A 24,662-nucleotide genomic window follows, 5' to 3' on the forward strand; every position below is an offset into this window, starting at 1 on the left:
AATTGCATCAACCACAGGGGAGTATGTTTCTTCATAATCACTTTTGGGCATTTGGGTAAAACCTTGTGCAACAAGTCTTTCTTTATATCTCACAACTTCATTTTTCTCGTTTCTTTTGCGCACAAATACCCATTTGTGTCCCACTAGTCTTACTCTGTTTGGTGTATGGACTACATGTCCAAAAACTTTTCGTTGAGTAAGAGAATTAAGCTCTTTATTTATTTCGTCTTTCCATTTTGGCCAATATTCTTTTTTCTTACATTTCTCAATAGATTTAGGTTCAAGATCCTCATTTTCTTTATAATCACGCGCAGAACATGATATGAAAATTTATCATCGACGTTTGTCTTATTTTGGTTCCATCTTATTCATGTCATGACACAATTTATTGAGATCTCTTCATTTTCGTAATTTTCAGGTACCTTAGTTTATTTTGTTATGTCATTGGGCTCTTCTAAAGCTTCATTAATCTTTTCAAGAGATTTTGTTTTCTCTTTTGGACCATCAATTATATTTTCTCCCTTTCGTTTTCAAATATTTTTATCTTTGGAACCGGTTGGTCTTCCACGCTTCAGGCGTGCCTTAGATTCATTTGTAGTTGTATTTTTTCCTTCTGGGATATCAGTTCTAACTGGAGCATTTACAGCTGGTACATGAGACTTTGTTACTCTCTTAGGGTCAGTAAATGCATATGGCAATTGATTTGCTACATTTTGTAAATGAATTATCTGTTTATTTCAAGTTCACATTGACTTGAACGAGGATCTAAAACTGAAAGTGATAATTCCTTTCAAGAGATTTTATTTTTCAGCTTCTTTATTTCTCCCCCTAATGTTGGAAAATATGATTCATCAAAATAATAATCATCAAATATACCAGTAAATAAATCTCCAGGTGATGGTTTTAAATATTTTTCTATAGGGGGAGAAATGGGTACATAAATTGCACATCCAAACGTCCTTAGATGGGAAATATTTGGTTCCTGGCCGCAAACCAGTTGAATAGGGGAGAACATATGATAACTAGTTGGCATGATACGTATAAGTGATGTTGCATGTAAAATTCCATGTCCCCATGTCGATGTAGGAAGTTTATAATGGATTAGTAATGGTCTTGCAATTAATTGAAGGCATTTGATTAACGACTCGGCTAAACCATTTTGTGTATGACCATATGCAACAAGATGTTCAATAGTTATCTCAATTGACATGCAATAGTCATTAAAAGCTTATGATGTAAATTCTCCAACATTATCAAGTCAAATTTTCTTAATTGGGTAATAGGGAAAATGTGCCCTTAGGCAGATTATTTATGCAAGTAATCTTGCAAAAGCCAAATTACGACTAGACAACAAGCACACATGTGACCATCTAGTCGACGCGTCAATTAAAACCATAAAATATCTAAATGATCCACATGGTGGATGAATTGGTCCACATATATCCCCTTGAATTCTTTCCAAGAAACTAGGACTTTCATACCCAACTTTGTTCAATGATGGATGGGAAATTAATTTTCCTTGAGAGCATGCAACACAAGACAATTCATTAGCTTGAAAATCTTCTGGTTTTTCAAGGAATGACCACTTGAAGTTTCAATTACTCTACGCATCATAATTGATCCAAGATGGCCCAACCGGTCATGCCAAACTTTGAAGGTGTTTTCATACCTTTTATTTTCAATAGCATTAGATTCAATCATTCTAATATTTGTATAATACAATCCGGAGGCTTTATAATATTTGTATAATGCATGGTGGGTTGGGTGAGTCTTCTTCAAAACCAAGAGGAGGGGGGTTTGGTCTAATCTCGTGAAGCTTTATGATAAGCTCGATTCTCTTAATATTATTCCACACTCTTTTTTTATTAGAAAAGTTGGTAATGGAAGAAATACTCATTTTTGGAAGGACATTTGGATTGATAATGTGAGGCTTTCTTCTCATTTTCCTAGACTTTTTGCATTGGAATAGGAGAAAAATTGTTCGGTGGCAGATAGATGGAATGCAAGTGGTTGGCTTTGGAGATGGAGTCGCCAATTACATGATAGTGGAAGCACGGCCTCTCAGTTCTCGGCCTTGACCAGAGTTCTTTCTCATGTTACGTGCGTCGATCAGGCAGATAGTTGGGAGTGGGGTGGTGATCCAGATGAAGGCTTTACTGTTAATAACACTAGAAAATATATTGATTCGATTTTGTTGCAGGAAGGCATGATTCAGACGAGATGGTGTAGGCTAGTGCCTATCAAAGTTAATATTCATCTTTGGATAACTATTCTTGATAGACTTCCCACTCGTTATAATTTGGCTTGCAGGGGTGTTGACATGATCTCGGTGCATTGTCCTTTATGCTCTACTCAGATAGAAGTCTGTAGTCATGTGTTTGTCAATTGTGACGTGGCAAAGGAAATTTGGAATAAAGTGTTTAAGTGGCTTGATCTCCCTTTTCCTTTGTTTGCAAATGTTGCTGAGATATTGGATTGGATGGATGGCATTCCTTCAAGTCTGAAAAAAAAACGAAAGCTTGAAGTTATTATCAATACCACGATCTGGGTTATTTAGGCTTACAGGAATAGTGAAGTGTTCAAGACGTACAACATGCGGAAAAATCATATTTTTGAAAGCATTGTCATTCATTCTTTCAATTGGTTCTCTAGTAGAAATAGCAAAAGTAATATATCTTGGACCTAGTGGTTGCGAAATCCCCTTTTATATGACTCTTTGTAATTGGTTTTTGTTCACTAGCTTTTGCTAGTTTTCTTTTTATAATATGTGGTTGTTCAAAAAAAAATACAATCCGGAGGCCAATACGGGTAATTTTTCTAAAAGACTTTTCTTACCTGATATCATTTTTGTAATATTGAGATACTCTTTATCACCATCATTAGTTGTTTCAACATGATATTCATTGGACCGAATATCCTTAAAACTTAATAAATTTCTTGGTGATTTTGACGAAAATAATGCATCACCAATTGTAATTATTGTTCATTGTCGTAATATTATATTCACTCTTCCGGAGCCTTCAATCATTTTTGTATTACCTATTATTGTATTAACATTTGCTTCTCCAATTGATAAATAAGCAAAATATTTTTCATTATTAAAAATGATATGTGTCCTTGCACTATCTGCAGGACATATATCTTTCTCATTTCTTTTGCGAATATTCATATTTCTCTTCAATAAATAAATAAAACATAAGAAACATTCGACTTAGAGAAATAAATTCATATTTTATTTCTTTGAGAAGATTGTGTTGGAATCATTTCTCATGATATGAATATGACATAAAAACATAATAAATGACATGAAACAAAACTACATATTATTCTTGCATCAATCCATAGCACCACTTGTCCCTTTTGGGTAGACAAGAAAATCGACAATATCCAAATGTATTTATGATCGATCTTCGTGAAAATCATTTTAAATAAAATTTGTTTCGATATTTTATTTTTCTTTAGATTTTAGAGAAGCTTGATAAGAATCAACAAAATGCTTTGGAAAGCGGCATGTACAAGACCAATGACTGGTCATTCTACATCGGTGACAAATATTTTCAACTTTCTTTTTTCCTTGACCACTTTTATCTAGGATGTGAGTTTTTGTTATTTTCCAACTTCTGGTGGTTACTTGTAATCTTGTTATTTTTATGATAATTATGATATCCTCCATGACCTCGGTTATACCTATGACTATTATGATTATATGATGTTGCATTCACTTCAGGGAATGTACTAGAACCGGTCGAGATTGATTGGTGTTTTTTCATCAATAACTCATTATTCTGTTTAGCCACAAGAAGACATGAGATTAATTCATATTAATTTTAAACCTTTCTCATGATACGAGAAGACATGAGATTAATTCATATTTATTTTAAACTTTTCTCATGATATTGCTACTGCAGGAGCATGTTGGTAGCATGAAAAGTAGAGAAAGTTTTCTCTAGCATGGTCTTCCATAATGAAAATAGTAATCAAAATAAAGACTTGTATGTTAAGGAATTGTTAGTTAAGACATTACATAAAATAAGTTGTAAGCAATGTACATGTAAACTTATAAAAAATACATACCTGAAAATGACAAGAACTATAAGGAGTTAGAGCTCTATGGTAGAGTCGTGTTGATAACGTGTTATAAAATAAGATCAAATAACAAGATACATTATAAAGTAAAGAAAGACATGAGAGTGAAGAGAACTTTTATTCCAATACTTGTGATGAAATCACCAACTTTCTAATACATATGGCTCACTATTTATACAACCAAAATAAGATGAAAGATGAATGCACATTATGATGGTGCATTATTACTGTAAGTCCCTAAATTGCTTGTGTATCAATCAGATCCGTTTGATGGTGCGGAATCCCAATCAAACGGATGATGTCAGATCAAATAGAAGAGAATGAGAAGAAGAATATGATGAATCTTGTATGTATTGATATGAATGAAGATCCGGATACAAGATTCACACACACTAATACACACTCTCTTTTCTCTCTCTAGAACACCTTCAAATACACACACTTAAGCTCCTCTAGTGTTTATCAATCATCAATCTATTCCTCACACCCCTCACCCCTATATATACTCGACTGGGCCGGCCTTGGGTTTACGGCCGTAAACGGAGTTTACGGTCGTAAACACCCATTGGGCCGTAAACAGAGTTTACGGTCGTAAACCTGTTTACGGCCGTAAACACTACTTGGCCGTAAACCTGACCGTAAACACATATAATATTACAGAAAATTACTATCAACTAGAAAAGCAAAGTATAAACCATATTTTTGACCCAACAATCTCCCCCTTGGTTTATAGCTTTCTTTTCTTTTCTTAATTGACCCAACAAGCTCCCCCTAAAAATTAGCTGGCTTTTCTTCATAATCTTCATTGGGAGCTTGGCTTCAGCTTTAATCTTCAAATTCTTCACGACTTCAAGATGAACATATGAATCTTCCATGAATGACTTCATCTTGAGCAGTTGGGCTTTTCTTCAGAATTTGGCTTTGAACGCACGTTGGGTGAGGAGGCTTCTTGATAAGATTCTTGAAAGATGGCGCTTTCAGCTTGAGAATCTTCAGAGAGAATATCAGAGAGAACTAAACTCCTAGATCACTTCAACAGGTTTAAGATAGCAACAGACTGATTGAGGAGGCTTCAATGCAATCCGTCACATAATCTTCAATTGCAGCTTCACCTTGCTTCTGGGGTTGAAAGAATGAATGTCGAAAGAATAATCTTCATTTCTTGCTCCTTCGAATGAGAATTCTTCGATGCTCACGGATGAAACTTTGATTCAGAAATCTTCAACACAAACTCCATGAGTTTCATCTTCACCTGAATTCACTATTCAAGACAAAACAAAACTAAAAGAAAATTTAGCACACAATATTTTTTTTTTGATTTTTGTTTGGTTTTTTTTTAAAATTTTTAATTCTCCCCTAATATTTAAATTAGAAGAAAACTATGAACAAATTTAACAAAAATAAAATGATATCTAACTTTAAGAGTGATTTGGGATCAAAGTTATTAGACAGCCCTAATCCACTTTTCGGTACCTTCTATCTTCAAGTCTTTGTCTGGTCGATCGCCGGTATTGTTGTCCACTTAAACACGAAAAATTGTGACAGATTTAGGACATACTATTTGTTATAAGACAAGGTGAACCTAAGTTCCTAGATATTAAATCTGATCCTAAGTTCCTAGATACTATATCTTAAGGACCATTCAGCTGACGACGACCAGGGATATTGTTGTCCACCTAAATTGAGCAGCGAGATCTATAGACAATCTTTGAATGTTCAATTGTTAATTGTACTGGAACATGTTTCCCGCTTCCGGATATGCCCCAGTAATCAAGGACTTCCAGAGTACTCCTTACATCGGGTGAGCAGACAATCATTAAGAGAGAAGACAGATTCAGATTATTGTTAATTATAATTTTAGAGGGATTGAGAAGTAGAAGGTTGCATATGTTGTGTACCAGGTCGGATTGTGAGTCACGCAAAGGAGACAGCATATGGCTAACAGATAGGAAGAATTTCATAGATATAAGATGCAGAGAAATAGAATTGCATATGTTGCTGTCCAGGTCGGATCTTGAGTCACGCAGAGGAGGTAACATATGACTAACAGATAGATAGAGAAAGAAAACGATTTTCTACAGACCTAACTCATCGGAATTTACCAGTCGCCCCATCAATACCGGAATTAAGGACATAATCCGCACATCGAGGAAAAGTTAATCCACAGTTCCAGATACGAGTTCTTTAATATGACCAGTAGATTCCCATATATATATCTCCCTGCTCAACCTATCCGAGCGTCGTATTGTCAGGCTAAACGGATTTAACTAGGTCAAGATTTGTCAAGTCTAAGAATTTCTTAAGTTCAACTCTGCCTAGTCAAGTCCATTTAGAATCTTTCATGCCTACCAGCGCATCAAACCCAGAGCATAGACCCTTCAACTTTGGGTACGTTACGCAGACTCAGATTGCCTGTTATCACTTGATAATATCACTTCCCAAAACATCTCACTCAAACTCATTTCATTAACCAACATATTTTTGGATTTTTGGATTTTCTAATGTTTTTGGATTTTGTTTAAAACTTTCTAATTTTTTTTTTGTTTTTATTTCTCCCCCTAAATTTGTGCATAGGAGAGAAACGAAAGTAAATGCGCAAATTTAAACTATCCTAAAACAAAAATTATTCTTTAAAGCGAATCAGCTTAAGAAAAACTCAGGAGTATAGAGAAGAAAACTCAAACCGTAAGTCACCGATTGAATTTGCATCCAGAAGGTCTGAGAACAGCACGTGTAATCTCAGAACAGATCCAAAAATTCTTCATGTCATTAAGCACTAACCCCATGTGTGATCCCTTCTTTTCTTCCTTTCCCGCAAAGGACACATACTCCCAGACAATGTTCTGAGTGTTGTACAGTTGAGAGATGTCTCCTATCATGTGCCAGGAACAGCCACTACCAACAAACCGAAGTCTGATGATATGCCTCCATAGCTACTCCGACACATAGCGGGATCAGTTGGTCTTTGGAACCCAGTCCATTTTGAAACTGGGTCGACCTTTGTCATCCTTGCACGGTACTCTCTCCCATGACATATCCTGTTTATCACAAACAGAAGATGAAAAAATATTAGAGTCATTAGTTGATTTGGGAGAGTGAGCCTTTGGAACCCATTTGTAGTTGGGTTTAACCAATTTCTTTTTCGATCTGATGGGTGGCTCAGTACTTGATTTGGAACTTGAAGCCGATCTTCGAGATGACTTTGATTTTGGCTTCACGGGAGCATCTCTTGGATTTGGCTTCTTGGCCGGCATTCCCTTCTTGTCCTTTGGATTTTGATTCTTGGCCTTCTGCGCGTTCCAGTCATCATGGTCTGAACGTGACCTTGAGGGGTTTCTTTTGAAGTATCTCCCTCTTGGCGCGTTCTGCTAGCCTTGTGCATAGTAGGGAACGTATGCACGATTTGGACAATGTCTGGCAATGTGTCCAGGTGTTCCACAGTGAAAGCAAGTCCTTTTCTTCACTGTGAAGTTATTTCTTCCTACCCCTGGTGGCGTATCCATGCCTTGTCTCTTGCTTTTCCCACACGCACAACTACAGCAGACACTCTGTTTCACTGGAATTGGTGGCCTGTATTTCTGAACAACAGGTTGATCAGAAGCAACTGAGTTCGAAGCAACAGATTCTGGGCTCAAGGAGATGTTGGTTTGTTCAATGGTGTTCTCCTTGTTCTCATCCTCTACTACTTTACCTGCACATGTAACAGAAACATCAGGAGCATCAGGTTTATCAACATTAATAATGCCTCCTGATACAAAACCAGCTGGTTTGCCATATTGAAGATGTGCCTCCCTGTCAATTTCTTCCTGTGTCGAAGGGATAGATGTGTAGTTATGATTGAAAGGTGGAGGAACACTATCATACCCTAGACCCTTGTTTTGATTATCTTTGAATTTTAATTGGGTTTCAAATAAGGAGTCGATTGTCTTACTTGACGCAGTATAATTTTTGAAACTAAAATCTGTTTTTCCACACTTAATTTTCAAAGCGTCAAGTTCTTCGGTTACAGCATCAAGTTGTCTCTTAATATAGTCATAATTTTCACACTTGTTGCTGAATTCTTCCTGAAGCTTCCTAAAGTCCTTTATTTTTGTTCCTAACTGGGCCTTTAGGGGTTTCTGTCCTTTCCTGAGTTGATAACCTTCATATCTCAGGTCCTCAACTTCTCTTTTTAATAAATCATTATGTTCCCGAAGAAATTTAATCGTATCTTCACATGAAACTTCACATGATTGAGAACATGAAACTTCATTGACCGGAGGGTTTGCAGAACTCATTGTTTTTCGACAATTCAAAGCGTCAAGTTCTTCAATTATATCAGCAAGACTAAGACGATTGAGATCTTTTGTCTTCTTGATGTCAGCCACGTTCATATCCCACGATTTCGGAAGTGCATTAAGCAGCCTTTTGTTTATCTCAGATTTAGTCAAGAAAATCCCAGCTATACTCATCTCAGAAGTAAGTGTAGTAAATCGCTGCAGCTGAGCTTCCAGGGTTTCTCCAGGGATATAGTTGAACATGTTGAATTTTTGTCTTAACATATCCTGTCTCTCTTTCATGTCTTCGTAGACCTCAAAAGCCATTAAAACACAACTAGAAGCTAAAATCAAACTTAAAAGCCAAACTTAAAAAATCAAACCGAAAATCTAAATTTGAAAATTTAAAAATCAAAGTTTAAAGACAAAGGTTAAACTTGAAAAGTCAAAGTCAATTTAGAAATTTAAAGAAAAAAAATTAAAAGCTAATTAATAATAATAATAATTTTTTTTAGCCAAAAATATAGCCTTAGAACTGAAAACGGGGTTTTTGGCCGAAAACGGGGTTTTACGGCCGGAAACGGGGTTTACGGCCGGAAACGGGGTTTACGGTCGTAAACGAGGTTTACTGTTTACGAAGGAAAAACATGATTTTTCACCTTTTTTTGCTCCAAAACTCGATCAAAAACTCGTTTTTATCAAAAACGCGAAGAACAAACCCCCTTATTTTGCCACGATCTATCCAAAAACGCAAAAAACTCTTCAAAATAAGATCAAATAAGCTCCAGATCTGAAAAAAAATTGACTGATACAATCCAAGCTCTGATACCAATTGTAAGTCCCTAAATTGCTTGTGTATCAATCAGATCCGTTTGATGGTGCGGAATCCCAATCAAACGGATGATCTCAGATCAAATAGAAGAGAATGAGAAGAAGAATATGATGAATCTTGTATGTATTGATATGAATGAAGATCCGGATACAAGATTCACACACACTAATACACACTCTCTTTTCTCTCTCTAGAACACCTTCAAATACACACACTTAAGCTCCTCTAGTGTTCATCAATCATCAATCTATTCCTCACACCCCTCACCCCTATATATACTCGACTGGGCCGGCCTTGGGTTTACGGCCGTAAACGGAGTTTACGGTCGTAAACACCCATTGGGCCGTAAACAGAGTTTACGGTCGTAAACCTGTTTACGGCCGTAAACACTATTTGGCCGTAAACCTGACCGTAAACACATATAATATTACAGAAAATTACTATCAACTAGAAAAGCAAAGTATAAACCATATTTTTGACCCAACAATTACACTCATAAAACACATTGAAATGGTTGTTAGTAATGCTAAATAATGATAGAGAGTTATGAGAGAAATGGAGAATCCAATGGTCATTCACAAACTAATATTTCATAACAGTTACCACTTTCTTTGACATCATAACCATTAATATGTTAACCAAATAATGGATAAAATAATGACAATTGTTATTGATTAGTGACAACATCTCAAAGGGTTTTTGGTCTAGTGGTTAGGAATGACACTCTTAAATGAAATGTCATGTATTCAAGTCTTTTAGGAGACATAGGTGGTATTTAGGAGTAAATTAGCTAGTTTGTTGTTTCAAAAAAAAAAGAAAAAAAGTGACAACATATAGCGACGAAATTGGTCGTCATAGATTTCGTGAACAATATATTTTCGTCACTATTTAGTGACCACTTATACAAGGAGTTGTCACTAAATGATATAGTGACCAAATACTTGGTCCTCACTTTTCGTCACCATAGGTCTGTCACTAAACTAATCTAGTGACTAAATATATGAAAAGAAAACTAAGGTTGTCATAGATTTCGTGAACAATATATTTTCGTCACTATTTAGTGACCACTTATATATTTAGTCACTAGATTAGTTTAGTGACAGACCTATGGTGACGAAAAGTGAGGACCAAGTATTTGGTCACTATATCATTTAGTGACAACTCCTTGTATTGTTTAGTGACTATTTCACTTTGGTCACTAATCGGCATTTTTTTGTAGTGATAAAATATATTATTGTCTTTTATTTGTACCTACACTAGACAAAAAAAAAATTATTTCAGTAGTTACTTCTACCCACATATTCATCAAAAAGAGACAATTCATAAGCAACATAATTAAATATTAAACAGTGTTATTTACCTTTTAAATGTTTAAATTCATAATTTTAAACGTATTTAATATGCCGTTAAGTCTAAATTTCTTAAAACTTTGTATACTCAATATCCGAATATCATATAAAAAATTCGTAAAATTCCAAAAAATAAATAACAACAGTTAATTAATAATAATTTATAAGAAACTATAAAAATGCAATAACAACTTAGTTAGTTAAAATTAAGATTTATGAAGATAAACGGAAGAATAAGGTGGAGATATATAAAACCAATTCTAAAAAAAAAAGAAGATCACATATTAAAATGATTTCAAATGTATAAATGAAATAATATAATTATTTCATGATACCTGAATTAACTACATTTTGTATTTTGTTTAGTTTCATCCAATATCTCAACAAAGATATATTCAGCTTATTATGGGAGGGTACAACATCCCAATAAATGACATCTTATAATAAAAATTCATCTAACGAAACACAACAACCAAAATATATAGAAAATGTGAAGAAATAATGAAAAAGTGGTTAGTAAAGAATAAAGAAGGCTTTCCTTATATAGAACCATCTATTCTCTTTCTTTTTTTTAATTTGGGCAATGTGGGATAAAAGCAAAAAAGAAAACAACCTTTGTGTTTACTATTTGTGTAGCTTGAACTTTGTTTTAATCTTATGATTATCAAATTATGTAAATTGTAAAAGGGATTTTACAAACTTCCACTCCCAGTTTCCAAAGCAACAGTCGTTCTATTAAATTTTTGACACAAGAGAATTGTTATATTCCACGCATTGTGAAAGACCCTTAAGGGGCGCACATTTTCTTTGATGGGAATGGTGAGTGTATATAATTCTTTATAAGACTAAACGGTGTTATTATGGTAATGGTGAGTGTATATAATTCTTTATAAGACTAAACGGTGTCATTATGGTGTCATGCAATTGACACCGTCAGTGTCAATTAAGAAGAACTAGGATGGTGAAGATGCTTCTCAGAGATCGTGGGATACAAACACATGTCTAATGGCACACGACTTCAATGAAAATTCTGTTTATGGGGAACATCTATTTCGACGTCGATTTCGAATGGTGAAACATTTATTTCTCTGTATAGTAGGTGACATTACTAACATTTTTGAATATATGATACAACGTCGAGATGAAAGAGGTGCGAATGAGTTTTCGGAAATACAAAAATGCACAGTTGCGGTTCGTCAATTAGTTTATGGTTTCGTTTCTGATTCATGGGATGAATTTTCAAATGTCTGAGCGGATAGCTAGGGACATTTGGATGCGTTTTGCAGATGCGTTGTCACTATTTACGGCCTAAGGTATTTGCGTGAACCCATTTTTATTGACGTTTAATTATTATATGCTCATCATGCTAGTGTTGATGGCTTTCCTGATATGTTTCAAAGTTTGGATTGTCTTCATTGGGCTCGGGGTAGTTGTCCTAATGCATAACAAGGGCAATTTACACAATCACCCCACAGTCATACTTGAAGTTTTTGCGTCACAGGATCTTTTGATTTGACATACATTTTTGGTGTTCCCGGCTCAAACAACGATATTAATGTTTTAGACATGTCGCTCATAAATGAGTTTTGTGATGGGTCCACATCTAACTGTCAATTTCAAGTGAATGAAATGATGTATGATTATGGTATTATCTTGTTGGTGATATATACCCTGAATTTGTTGTGTTTGTGAAAATGCTAACATGTCCAGGTGATCCATAACACATAAGGTGTAAAACATTCCAAGAAAAGGCTAGGAAGGATGTCGATTGAGCATTTAGAGTCCTCAAGAAGAGTTGGCACATACTACAACATCTGGCACATCATCGAACGGTGGAAAAGCTCACCCTTATTATGTATGTGTGTATCATTTTACATAATATGATTTTGGAAGACGGGCACAAAATAATTTGTCAGATTCAAGCAAATGACAATGCATCCTCAAGTGCACCAATACCGGCTGGTTCCCACGTATGACATGCAAGAAGAAGGGCGATACGTGACAATAAAAAACACCACGAGCTTCACAAACGATTTGGTGGAACATATATATCGAGTTAACGAGATTAATGTAAATGAGCCAATTGACAATGATATCGGTGAATATCCGGACTGAAAGATTTTATGTTATTTGGATCAAAGACACTACATTATGAAGTTAGTTAATTTAATTTTCGTTTTATGATTATTAAATCAAATGTAATGTTTCTAAATTTTAATGAAATGTTATTTAATGTTTTTAAAATTTAATAAAAATTTATGTTATTTAATTAATTTTTATTTTTTGTTTTATGTAACTTTTATATTTTTTAATTAAAAAAAGTTGGTAGGTAAAAACATCATTACACCCTAGTTCATAGATAAAAAATGTAAAAACTGCAAAAGCTTATGTGGTGCACAGGTGACACTCTTTTACCATTGACAAAAAAACATCACACCCTTTAGCCTAAGCGGTAAATTAATACTAAATAATAATCACATCTTCCAACTTTCACTATTATGTGATCCAAGTTTGATTAAGTTGACAAGATAGTGGTATCAATGATTACACATATACACTAACAAAAACATGATTACGTATACCGACAAAAACATAATGATACAAATTCACTATTATGAGATCCAAATTTGGAAGAAAACTCATCATATTGTCATGTTCAAACAACAGGTTGTATAGAGCGAATATCTCGGCAAAAGAGCTAGTTTATTATGACTTTATCGAATGTATGTAGATGTTAAAGTGCACCAGAGGAGGTGCATCAAAAACCAATCATAATCTCAAAACAATAAAAACTGATCACTGCTAATGGAAATGAATAATCAGATCTTATCATATATGTAGATATTAGAGTTTCCAAAGTATCTCCAAGAAAGAGATCTATGTTAGGTTCAAGAACTGTCAGCATAAAAACAAGATCACACAATAAATATGCATAGAAAATAGAGAACATAATGAATTGACATGATTTACCCAATCCTATTTAATCCAGTAATGTCACACACGCTTTCTACATTGGGGTTACAATTGTATATTAAAGATTTATTTATAGTAATCGTTTGACCTAAAAATGCATGCGAGCCCATGATACCACCGACTGATATGGACTATATGTCGATCACCTTAGCTTTTGATGTAGCACTACAGTTGCACCACAAGTTTGCCTAACTAAAAAAACCACACGAAGATGAAAAGCCAAAGTTACTCTCAAAGAAGTCACATTCAAGTTAAAGTATGAATGACCATATTCCTACTCTTAATAAGTCCTTACCTGTTGGAGTTCAGCCTACTAAAATTCTATTTCTTACGTCAACGATCCATGAAAATCTTACGTGGATGCTCTTATGTTATGAGATTTCATAGAACTGACAAACTTCTAAAGGTGTCATACACCATTTTATTTCTTAGATAAAAAACATTAGGCTTCTCAAAACTATAAAGGGATATCATCTATTAATTTCGTTGCAACTATTTGCAAGAAAATAAGAGTTGAAAAATACTAATCTAAGTAAATGTTTCCATCGGGATTTTCTTTGTAAATAAGAAAACTGAAAAGAACAAAAAGATCCAGTTTTCATTTATATGATATGGTTTATTGAATGTTAGTATTTTTTATGTAATCCAAAAGTTGTTTTTGATATAATCACGTAAAATTAAGTTGTTAGGATTGTACCCTTAAATTTGATTATGTATTAGTACACAATGCATTTCAAGTTGTATTAGCTAACATGAGCTGACTTAGTGCATCCAAAGATGACTTACTCAATGTATGCTAACCCATTTTCATGAAACGGCACCCCATCACCTTAAAGGTTATATGTATGGAAACCACTACCCTCCTTATCAGAATCTGAATCATCTTAGTCTACAATATATATATATATATATATATATATATATATATATATATATATATATATATATATATATATATAGGGTTCCACCCCATAATTTCACGAGCATGGACCATATAATTTTTTACATGAATATCAACCTTAAGGTGCTGTTTGTTTTTTCTTAGGCAAAATGTCTGCAGTCTGCGGACCACATCTGTAGACCTCTGCAGTAGAAGAGGTGGACCAAACGTCTGCAGTCTGAAAAAAGAAGACTGTTTGTTTTTTTAACATCTGCAAGCTACTAAAATAAACTGAAATCTAAATAAACTGATTTTTTTAAATTTCAAAGTGATTTTTTAATATTTTTATGAATTTGTTATAAATAATTAACGAATCTAGATCAACTTTTATGTATTATTGTATAAAAAATAAAAATAAAAATTGTATAAATTAACGTATATGTTTGATAAAAACCAACAACTTTGGTTGCAAAGTTATAACTAAACATTATAATTAGTGATCAAAGAATTTGATACATAAATGGATGGAAATAAACTTCGATTTTTTCAATTAAATCCACCAAAAATGTACCATAAATATTTTCTCGAGAAATTGACGATACTGTACTAAATAATGTTTTACAAAATTTGGCAAAAAAATATAAGAATATATTATGATTTTTTTTCATATTTATATAAACAACTTCAACGACTATTATTGTAATAAATCTTTATTTATAAATTTGTCAAAAATATCATGTTTGTATCGTCGAACGTTTTTTTTTAAGTTTTGTAATTTTTTTTTCAAATTGTTTATCATTAATAAAGTTGGAAAAAATATAAATTAAAAAAAACATAAAAAAATAAAGATATATATGTTTTTTTAGGCTAGAAGACGTCTTAAGATGTTAGAAGATGTTAGAAGACTCTGGTCCACATCTGCGCCAAGAAGAGGGCGCACAGACATTTTTAGGTCTGCAGTTTTCAAAAAAACAAACGATCTGCGAAGGCTAATGTCTGCGCGTGGTCGCAGACAGAAGAGGCCACGCAGATCTACAGACAAAAAACAAACACTACCTAAATGATTATAATAAGATAACCCAAATGAGTCTTATGTCACGTTTGATAGTTGGTGTCTAGGAAAGAAACCATGTTGTTTGATTGTACATCTGACACACTGTGCTGAATGATGAAAAAAGACCATATTAACCTGTTGTTCTATACTATGATGGATGAAGTTGCTGAATGATAACGTCTATTTTATGCATATATTTATGATGTTTTCTTATTATTTTATACTATATTTTTATGTTATTTAGAACTAAAAGATACTTAATATGTTTTGAAATATTCAATTACAGTTAAAATGGGAGCTGGAATACAAAAGGAAGAGAATGGGGCTGAAAATATGCAAAAAGGATATTGCTGGCAGATTGACCCCTCTTCAGTGTTTTGGGTATATCTGATGACTCATAAGTCCAACTGACGAGATTCAAAATGTTTTGAAAACTAGACGAAATTTCCTACGACTTATGTGATAGGGCCTTTTTGCTAATTCGGCATTTATCTTATCCAAAATTGGCCTTGAAGATGAAACATAAAAGCTGGACGGAAATTCCCTCCAAGTTACTTATTCCCCAAGCACCACTTACCTTATTTTTACTTGCTTAATCCCTAAGCCACCATTAGTTTCCTTATTCTAATCCAACTCTAATATTCCATATTAATTCCATCTTCATTCAACTATAAATACCCCATATCATTCCACCATTTTTCATAATCTATAATATTCCACTTCGACTTGTGCGACAAGAAAACTTCATAACTGCCATTTTGAGGGTCTAGAAGGCGGCCGGAAGACCATTAAGCTGACAAGAGCGAAGATCTGAAGGATTAGAGAGCGGATTCGTGTCGGTAATCATGTGTTTTGTTATCGTGACCATGTTTAGCATTCCACTGTGATACTATTATGTTTTTACTTTCTGATTTTGGTGTCAAAACCATTTGCTTTGAGTTTATGATTAGATGAAACCTTGATTATTGGATTAATTACTATATCTGATTGTTTTATTCATTTTTAATTTATCTTGTTAAGCTTGTTAAAAGATCCTTATGTGTTAATGACAATTATTTTCTGTTAATTATTAAGTATATCGAGTTGTATGAACATCTGCTTGATTGCTTGCCTCTTATGATTTTGATGACCATCAAGATTATATGCCTAGGAATAGTGAACATGAAACTAGGGTTAACTAGGAAAATAAGTAAATTAATGTGTGAGCATATGTGATGACCAACCACATATAAGTAGATTGAATTGACAAATTTAATTAACTATTATTACAAGTCTTGCTTGATACGAACTGAACACTAGGAAACATGTTAGTTTAATCAATTGATCACTGCTTGAATTGACTTGTTTGCTAAATGATTAGTGATAGTGAACATGAACCTAATCATTTTAGAAATCGGTGAACATGAATAAATAAATCTGTGTGTGCAATTATCTATGATTTTAAGATGTAATCTGTCTAAACCAAAGTACCTAAAGAGATTTGTCTTCCTGCCAGTTTATCGAGATTTGCTATTTAGTTGTTCGTTTGAGATTTAATAAACCCTTTCTTTACTGCTTTTGTGTTTTGTGTAACCTATAATCAAACATTTTAAATTAATTCACTACCGTTCCCCTTGAGTTTGACACCCTTGCTTATCAAAGTTATACTATACTCGATCGGGTTCACTGCCTGTAAGGTGTGGTTTAGATGCGATAAAATAGGAATTATAAATAAAAAACTAGTGCATTAAAAATACACATCACTGAATAATTATAAAAACATACAAATTGCATACAAAATCAAAATTACACAATAATCATCTAAAAATCCAAATACAAATTGTCATACAAAATAATTAAACACAAATCAATGAAAATCCAAATAGAATGTCGGTTAGGTTGCTTTTAGTTTATTGTTTTTCAAGTTGATGTTATGTTGTTATACTTTCTAACCATTTTAGTTTTTTTTTTATAATCAAACGTGTGATTCTTGACCCGGTTTATGTCCGATAGTGGTGAGATGGATGAATTTTTTTAAAAATAAAATAGACAGGTGGTGGTGTTGTCCAAAAAAAAAAGAATTAATCCAATAAAAATAAATTTTAAAAATTAACTAAAAGAAATTAATAATCCAATAAAGTGATATTTATTAATATATATAAATATTACTCCCTCCGTCCTAAAATTATAGTCCATCTTTCCTTTTTGGTTTGTCCCAAAATAATAGTCCACTTCTAAAAATAATAATATTTTTACCAAAATATCCTCTCATTATTACTTAACCAACTAAGCATTTAATGGAACATTAAATGCAAAGTAAGGACAAAACTGTCATTTTATTATATAAAGTTAGTGGTAATTAACGTTTTTCTTAATCTGTGTGTTTTTTGTCTGTGGACAATAATATTGGGACGGAGGGAGTATATATTATAAATAATATTTATTAATATATAATAAACCAGTAAAAAAGTAATAGTCCAATAAAAAGAAATTAAAATTTTTATTTAAAATTAATAATCCAAAAAAAAGAGGCGAAGTTTGGGGCACAATTGTCTTTCCGACCCATTCAGCCAGAAAGATATGGTTTTGTGTTACCGGGAAATACCCCTCTTTTTGTGCAAATCAAACGGTCTTTCTGATCCATTCAACCAGAAAAGATCTATTTAGACCTAAAAGATGTCTACCAAACGGGGCCTTAATGTAAAATCTCTCACAATAAAGATTGTTGTCATTTAGATCTTCCGCGTACAATAGATCACCTCACGTGGAGGCAATTTTGCTAAAAGTATTACTCAACCAAGCAACATGACGAATTCCCTCAACATCCACCCAAACTACGCTTTCATCGATTACAAATGTTTTCGTCCATGTAAAAATCACAAAAAGCCAATAATATGCTTATTGATGTTTCTTAATTTTATCTCTATCATTATAAGACAATAGATACCCAAAAACCTCCCAATTATCTTAACATCATATTACTGAAACCTTCATTATCACATATCTCATGCAAAGTTTTTAAGGTGCTAAACTCTTTTCACTTTTCCTACAAGTGTTAAAGAAAGATCCTTAACAATTAAGCAAATATCATCCACAACCATAACACGAGAATCCGAAAATTTTACTGAATGTTTCATACCTTTAACTACACCAACATAAGAGCCTTCTACTCCTCGTTTAGACCCCTGTGATGGAGTCATCCGCAGCTGAACATTCTACTTCCCCCAACCTCCGAGTAGCAAGCTTGCCATAAGATTAGTGCTCCTTTATGTTCGCTACTTTATCACCATGTTGGAATTTTGCCAAGTTTGCATTAAGACGTGAACTTCCCAACCACATTGTGAAAAGGTTTGAAACAAGAAGATCAAGATTACTAATCTTGATGAATCAAACAAATCCAAAGTGCCTACACATCTATGACCTTCCTATATTGATCACAAGCACTCCAAATATCTTGGACGAACATGGAATCAGGAAAATTTATGACAAAAACCGAATGAGAGACTTGTTGGAGTAAGTCCTCCTTCGAGCGGCGTTTTGGACGTTGCCAATCATCCATCAAAACCACGATGTTTGAACCCGCCTAAGAATAGCCGAAAATCTCCCTCCGACTAGGGTTTTTGTATAAATGGGTTTTAGTCTCTATTTATCTAGTTTGATTGAACAGATCGTAAACATATTTTTTTGCATACCCTTATATGTCATTTTACACTTTCCAACTAGCTTATCAACTAGTTTTTAGCAAACATCATTTTTTATCACATATCTTGTCAGTTATCAAATAGTCTTTCAGTTAGTCTGCCAAACATAACTTAATTTTCTCTTCACATAGTCAACTATGATCATACTTTTACAATACACATGAAAAAAATTAGCAAACAACTTGACACTTATTTATTTTGCACAAGTTGTTTACACAGCTCAAGTTGCCTTGTCAGTCTACGCTAACAATCAACATTATAAACTAAATAAGCTTAGACTCACACTAAAATAACTTTTCAACTAATATATTAATAATCAAATATATATACTAGTGTATCACATTAGCTAATGCACAATCTTTTTAGTTATCAAATAACTTTTCAGTTAGTCTATCAAACATAGCTTAATTTGCTCTTCAAATAGTCAACTATGATTATAATTTTACAATACACATGAAAAAAATTAGCAAACAACTTAACACTTATTTATTTTGCGCAGGTTGTTTACGCAACTCAAGTTGCCTTGTCGGTCTACGCTGACAAAGTTATCAACATGATAAACTAAATAAGCTTAGGCTTACACTAAAATAACTTTTCGACTAATAAATTACAATACACATGAAAAAAATTAGCAAACAACTTAACACTTATTTATTTCGCACAATTGTTTACACAGCTCAAGTTGCCTTGTCGGTCTACGCTGGCATGATGAACTAAATAAGCTTAGACTCACACTAAAATAACTTTTCAACTAATATGTTAACAATCATATATATATATATATATATATATATATATATATATATATATATATATATATATATATATATTTACACTAGTGTATCACATTGGCTAATGCACAATCAAACGTGATACTAGGGTCGATATCACCATAATAAACTAAGTAACCCTACGTTATTCTCTCTATAAATGTTTTCTTATGGAGAATATCAGAGACTCAACATATATCAAACATGAAACATGATATCATAGTCGATATCCAACTCCTCCTTGAATTAACACATCTTAGTCTATCCTTATCGAATCTTTTTTTTTCTTGGGTGGGAGGAGCGGGAACATAATGTTCCACATTGGCTAAGACATGATAACTATATAGATTGGAATGTAACATTTGTCCATAATTACCATTTAGAAAAGAATAAGACATGATACCTATACAGATTGGAATGTAACATTTGTCCATAATTACCATTTAGAAAAGAAATTAATGACTCCACGTTAACCAATCTAAATGTTTGATCATAATAATTACAATTCTAAGGCTTTTTGGTATACTCACAACGAAAATGTTTGTGGCCACGATGGCAGGCTATCACAATCATGTACACCATCTGAGTGCATCGTTGTGGTCGTGATCATGATGGATTCTCGTCACTTCCACATGTGACAACCCCCAATTAGATCTTTCCTCATTTCTTTCTTTTCCATGCAAAACATCTTATGGTTGGTGGCAAGTACACAAAGGTTGTTGTGGAAGAAGGCTGGAGGAGATGAATGGTGAGGTGATCTATGGTTTGGGTCGTCCCCTCGAGAAGCCCTACTACAATCCAAAGGCCCATTCTCTATTATCTTATTTGATTCTAAAAATAATAATAATCACTCTAGTTTCCATGAAAATGTACAATTTTTTATGCACGATGGACCATAAGTTTAAGTCAAACATATGAACAGTCCACACAACACCAATTTTTACTCGGAACCGCTTATCAAGGAATCTACCAACAAACCACCGGCGAGGCAAAAACACTTTACTTCGAATATTCTCATCTATACAGGGAAAGATCTCTCCCCTCTCCGAGCAGAGATCAAATCGAGCAGTAATGGGAGAAGGACAAGATCCACAGAAGTTGAAGAAGATAGCGGCAGCTGCTTACGACTATGATAACGATTCTAGATGGGCTGACTACTGGTCCAATGTCCTCATCCCTCCTCACATGGCTTCTCGCTCCGATGATGTTGTCAACCACTTTAAACGCAAATTCTACCAGCGATACATCGTTAGTACTCTTCCTCCTTCCTAATTTTCGCTCTCATAATCTGATTGTCAACTTCGATTCTAGAACTTAGGGTTTTGTTTACTTCGAACTGTCTCCGATGAATTGCTTGTGCTAGATATTTCAGATCTTATCCGTGTGTGAATTGGTAATGAGTTAGAATCGATTTACCTCGCTACTTATTAGCTTTTGATTGCTTACTCGTTTTTAGGTTATGGAAATGAATTGTTGAAGCATTATTGAGCTCTATGTTCCTTCAATTTATTGAAATTACTCAAATTAGGGCTCATAGATCAGGGGACTGAAACAGTTGTCCATAAACTTACTCGATTGTAATCTGCCTTTAATGCTTGCATAGATTAGTAGCTCCATTACATGATGGTGATAAATTTGCATTTTATTGTTACTCTTAACAATGGAATTTAGCTTCAATGGAGGAAATTCAATTAACACATTCTCTGATAAACAACTTGGTGTTCAGGATCCTGATTTTGTTGTGGAACCAATGACTACAAATACTACCTCACAGCCTGCAAGATCATCAACATCATCATCACCATCACCACCATCATCATCATCATCATCTGCACCTCGCAGCACAGGTATTAAATCTTGTCATCTTTTATTCTTCTCTCATTCCCCTTTTAGTTATCTTGTGTACTACATATCTCTTTAAGCCTTTAAGGGCAAATTACATAAAAGCCACTATATTTTATATTGTAGGGTCAACCACAAGAACAGCTACAGGGACACCACCTCCAAGTTCAACTCCTTTGCGTTGGGATAGACAAACGATCCAGTTTTCTGTCAATGCCTGGGTAATAATGCAAGTTACATATGGGAATAGAAAAAAATGTTAAAAATATTGTTAAAGTTTATATAATATTGTTGTTGATGTAGGTGTTTGTCGTAGCTGTGCTTGCTATGTTTCCACTGATACCTAAAAGCCTTTCAAATAGGGCTTATCGCCTTTCATTCATGGGAACTGCATGTTCTTCTTTGTATTCTCTCTACTCTCTCTATGGGGTAATTTTATTTATTATATAAAATAGAAAATAGAAAATAGAAAATATTGTGTTGATGCTAATGGTATAATATTATATCTTGTAGAAACCAAGGGCATGGAATTTACAGGAAGTGCAAGTGTGGCTTCAATCAGTAATTTCAACTAAAGATTTTATCTTTTTCATTTACTGCCTCACTTTTGTCACTTCAAATCTTCACCTTACATGTTAGTAAATACTAAATCGAACCACTTTTTGTTTATTTATTTTATTTTTTCTAGAAAAATTGTTGTTAATTCTTTAAATGTTGATTTCTTTTTTAGTTGCTTTGTTGCCTATTGGATGTCGAGCTTTGGAACATTCTGCAAAATTCATTAGGCGTAATTTTAGTCGTTCATCTTTTTACAGGTAAAAAAAAGATCCCAATTTTTTTTTTTTGGGTAAAAAAGTTTGATCATTTTAGAGTTAATTTTTGGGTTATTCTCATAAAAGACCTTATTTTGTGTTTTTTGTGGATTAAACCTTACCTTTATTTTTTCCTGAAAAAGACCTTGCATTTTTTCATTTTTTCCGATTCGGCCCTTTTAGTTATATTTTTCCAAAAAAAATTGTAAAATGTGAGGGTTTTTTCGAGAAAAACTAAAAAAAGTTGAGTGTTTATTTGGATGGTTGAGGGTTTTTTTAGGAAAAAAGATACAAAGTTGAGGGCTTTTTCGGAAAAAATGAAAAATACAAGATCTTTTTCAAGCGGGTTAATCTAAAAAAGCCTTATATTTTGTATTTTTTCTACATTAAACCTCAAATTTATTTTTTGCCTGAAAAAAACCTTGTATTTTTCATTTTTCTGTAAAAGCCCTCAACTTTGTATTTTTTTTTCCTAAAAAAACCCTCAACCTTCCAAATAAACACTCAACTTTTGTAGTTTTTCTCGAAAAAAAACTTACATTTTACAATTTTTTTTGGCAAAAAATGACTAAAAGGGCCAAAATGGAAAAATACAAGGTTTTTTTCAGGCAAAAAGTAAATGTGAGGTTTAATCCAAAAAAAACACAAAATATAAGGTTTTTTTTGAGATATTTAACCTTTTTTTTTCTGAAAAAAGTTGTAGAATGTGAGGGTTTTTTTTCCGGAAAAAAAGACAAAGTTAAGCGCTTTTTCGGAAAAAATGAAAAAAATACTAGGTCTTTTTCAGGCAAAAAATAAATAAATAAATTCGAGGTTTAATCCGAAAAAAAAAACACAAAATATAAATCAATTTTATGAGATTAACCCTTATTTTTTTTTTTTTTTACATTCTTTTGCTTCTCATATGGTAATTAATTTATATTTATTATTTTTAGGAAGTATTTTGAAGAGGCTTGTGTGTGGGTGGAATCAAACACAACAACACTCAGCATACTCTCTTCACAAGCCGAGATTGGAATTGGGTTCCTTTTGATCATCTCTCTCCTATCGTTAGTAACTATATCTATTTATTTATTTATTTTGGGTGAAATGAAATCTGTTTTTTTTTTTTTTTTTAAATTAACTATTTGGAAATATTTACAGGTGGCAGCGTAACATTATACAAACATTCATGTATTGGCAGCTGTTGAAGCTGATGTATCATGCGCCTGTGACGGCTGGTTACCATCAAAGTGTGTGGTCAAAAATAGGGAGGACGGTTAACCCTCTTATTCATCGATATGCACCTTTTTTAAACACTCCCATTTCTACCATACAACGATGGTGGTTTAGGTGAATGTTTTTGTATGGGAAGTTTAACAGATATAGAGAGAGAATAATAAGGATTTTGATATAATACAACAAAATATATATTATTATGTAATATGAAAACCTTTAACTGGAGGATTTTATAAGTTGGAGATTTTGTGTTGGATAAATTTTATACAATAGTTTATCGTGTTTTATTTGAGAAAAAAGATAGATATAACTACTTACCTTAATGATTTGTTGAGAAAATAGTCCAAACTTTTATATTTTTTCAAACTAGTCATCAATTTTGAAATGCTTATTCTTAAATGCACTATTTATATTTTGGGGAAATGTATAAATTCTCTACGAAGTTTTTAGGTTGGTTCTTTTAGTTACTAAAGTTATTTTCTTGTTTTATGTCTTTATGGGGACATAAGGAGAAATTGCCAGAAAAGTTCTGATATTTTAGGAAAAGTTTCACTTTAGTCCCAAATTTTATTTATTGAACAGAAAAGTTCTAATTATTTGATTTTACATAATAATATGTCGTTTCCTGTTAAAAGAAAAAAAATGATATTTTTGTTAATTTGAGCCAAAATGAAGTAATCGAGACTTTTTTGTTTAAAAAATAAAATTTGGGATTAAAGTGAAAGTTTTCCGAAAATATTGAATTTTTTTTGACAATTTCCCGGGACATAAGGTAGGAAACAACCAGTCTTTTTAATCACATCAATCATTAGAAAGTACATCATATTTTGACTATTTCTTTGTTACCAAATCCAAACATAAATATATAATATTTTTTTGTTTTATCATGAGAAAATCTACCATTTTTTCT

General features: G+C 33.0%; 1 protein-coding gene across 1 annotated transcript; it reads left to right on the top strand.

The window, feature by feature from the left end:
* The first annotated feature begins 20,811 nt into the window (after nt 1-20,811).
* LOC145109370 (uncharacterized) lies at nt 20,812-24,012 on the top strand. The gene is made up of 8 exons (XM_079046509.1): nt 20,812-21,128; nt 21,607-21,727; nt 21,849-21,943; nt 22,026-22,151; nt 22,236-22,356; nt 22,453-22,537; nt 23,470-23,583; nt 23,678-24,012. The coding sequence occupies exons 1-8, from the start codon at nt 20,952-20,954 to the stop codon at nt 23,868-23,870; spliced, it is 1,032 nt and encodes a 343-aa protein (XP_078902635.1). The 5' UTR covers nt 20,812-20,951; the 3' UTR covers nt 23,871-24,012.
* Nucleotides 24,013-24,662: the final 650 nt, after the last annotated feature.

This window comes from Lactuca virosa, chromosome 4 (assembly GCF_052849685.1).
Source record: "Lactuca virosa cultivar CGN04683 chromosome 4, Lactuca_virosa_CGN04683_v6, whole genome shotgun sequence".
NCBI classification, from domain to species: Eukaryota; Viridiplantae; Streptophyta; class Magnoliopsida; order Asterales; family Asteraceae; genus Lactuca; species Lactuca virosa.

Excerpts from the sequence above, each read along its gene's own strand:
- LOC145109370 (XM_079046509.1), top strand. The coding sequence starts at position 20,952 with ATGGGAGAAGGACAAGATCCACAGAAGTTGAAGAAGATAGCGGCAGCT. Across the intron at positions 22,152-22,235 it reads CTCTCTACTCTCTCTATGGG|AAACCAAGGGCATGGAATTT; the intron begins GTAATTTTATTT and ends TATATCTTGTAG. Across the intron at positions 22,538-23,469 it reads AGTCGTTCATCTTTTTACAG|GAAGTATTTTGAAGAGGCTT; the intron begins GTAAAAAAAAGA and ends TATTATTTTTAG.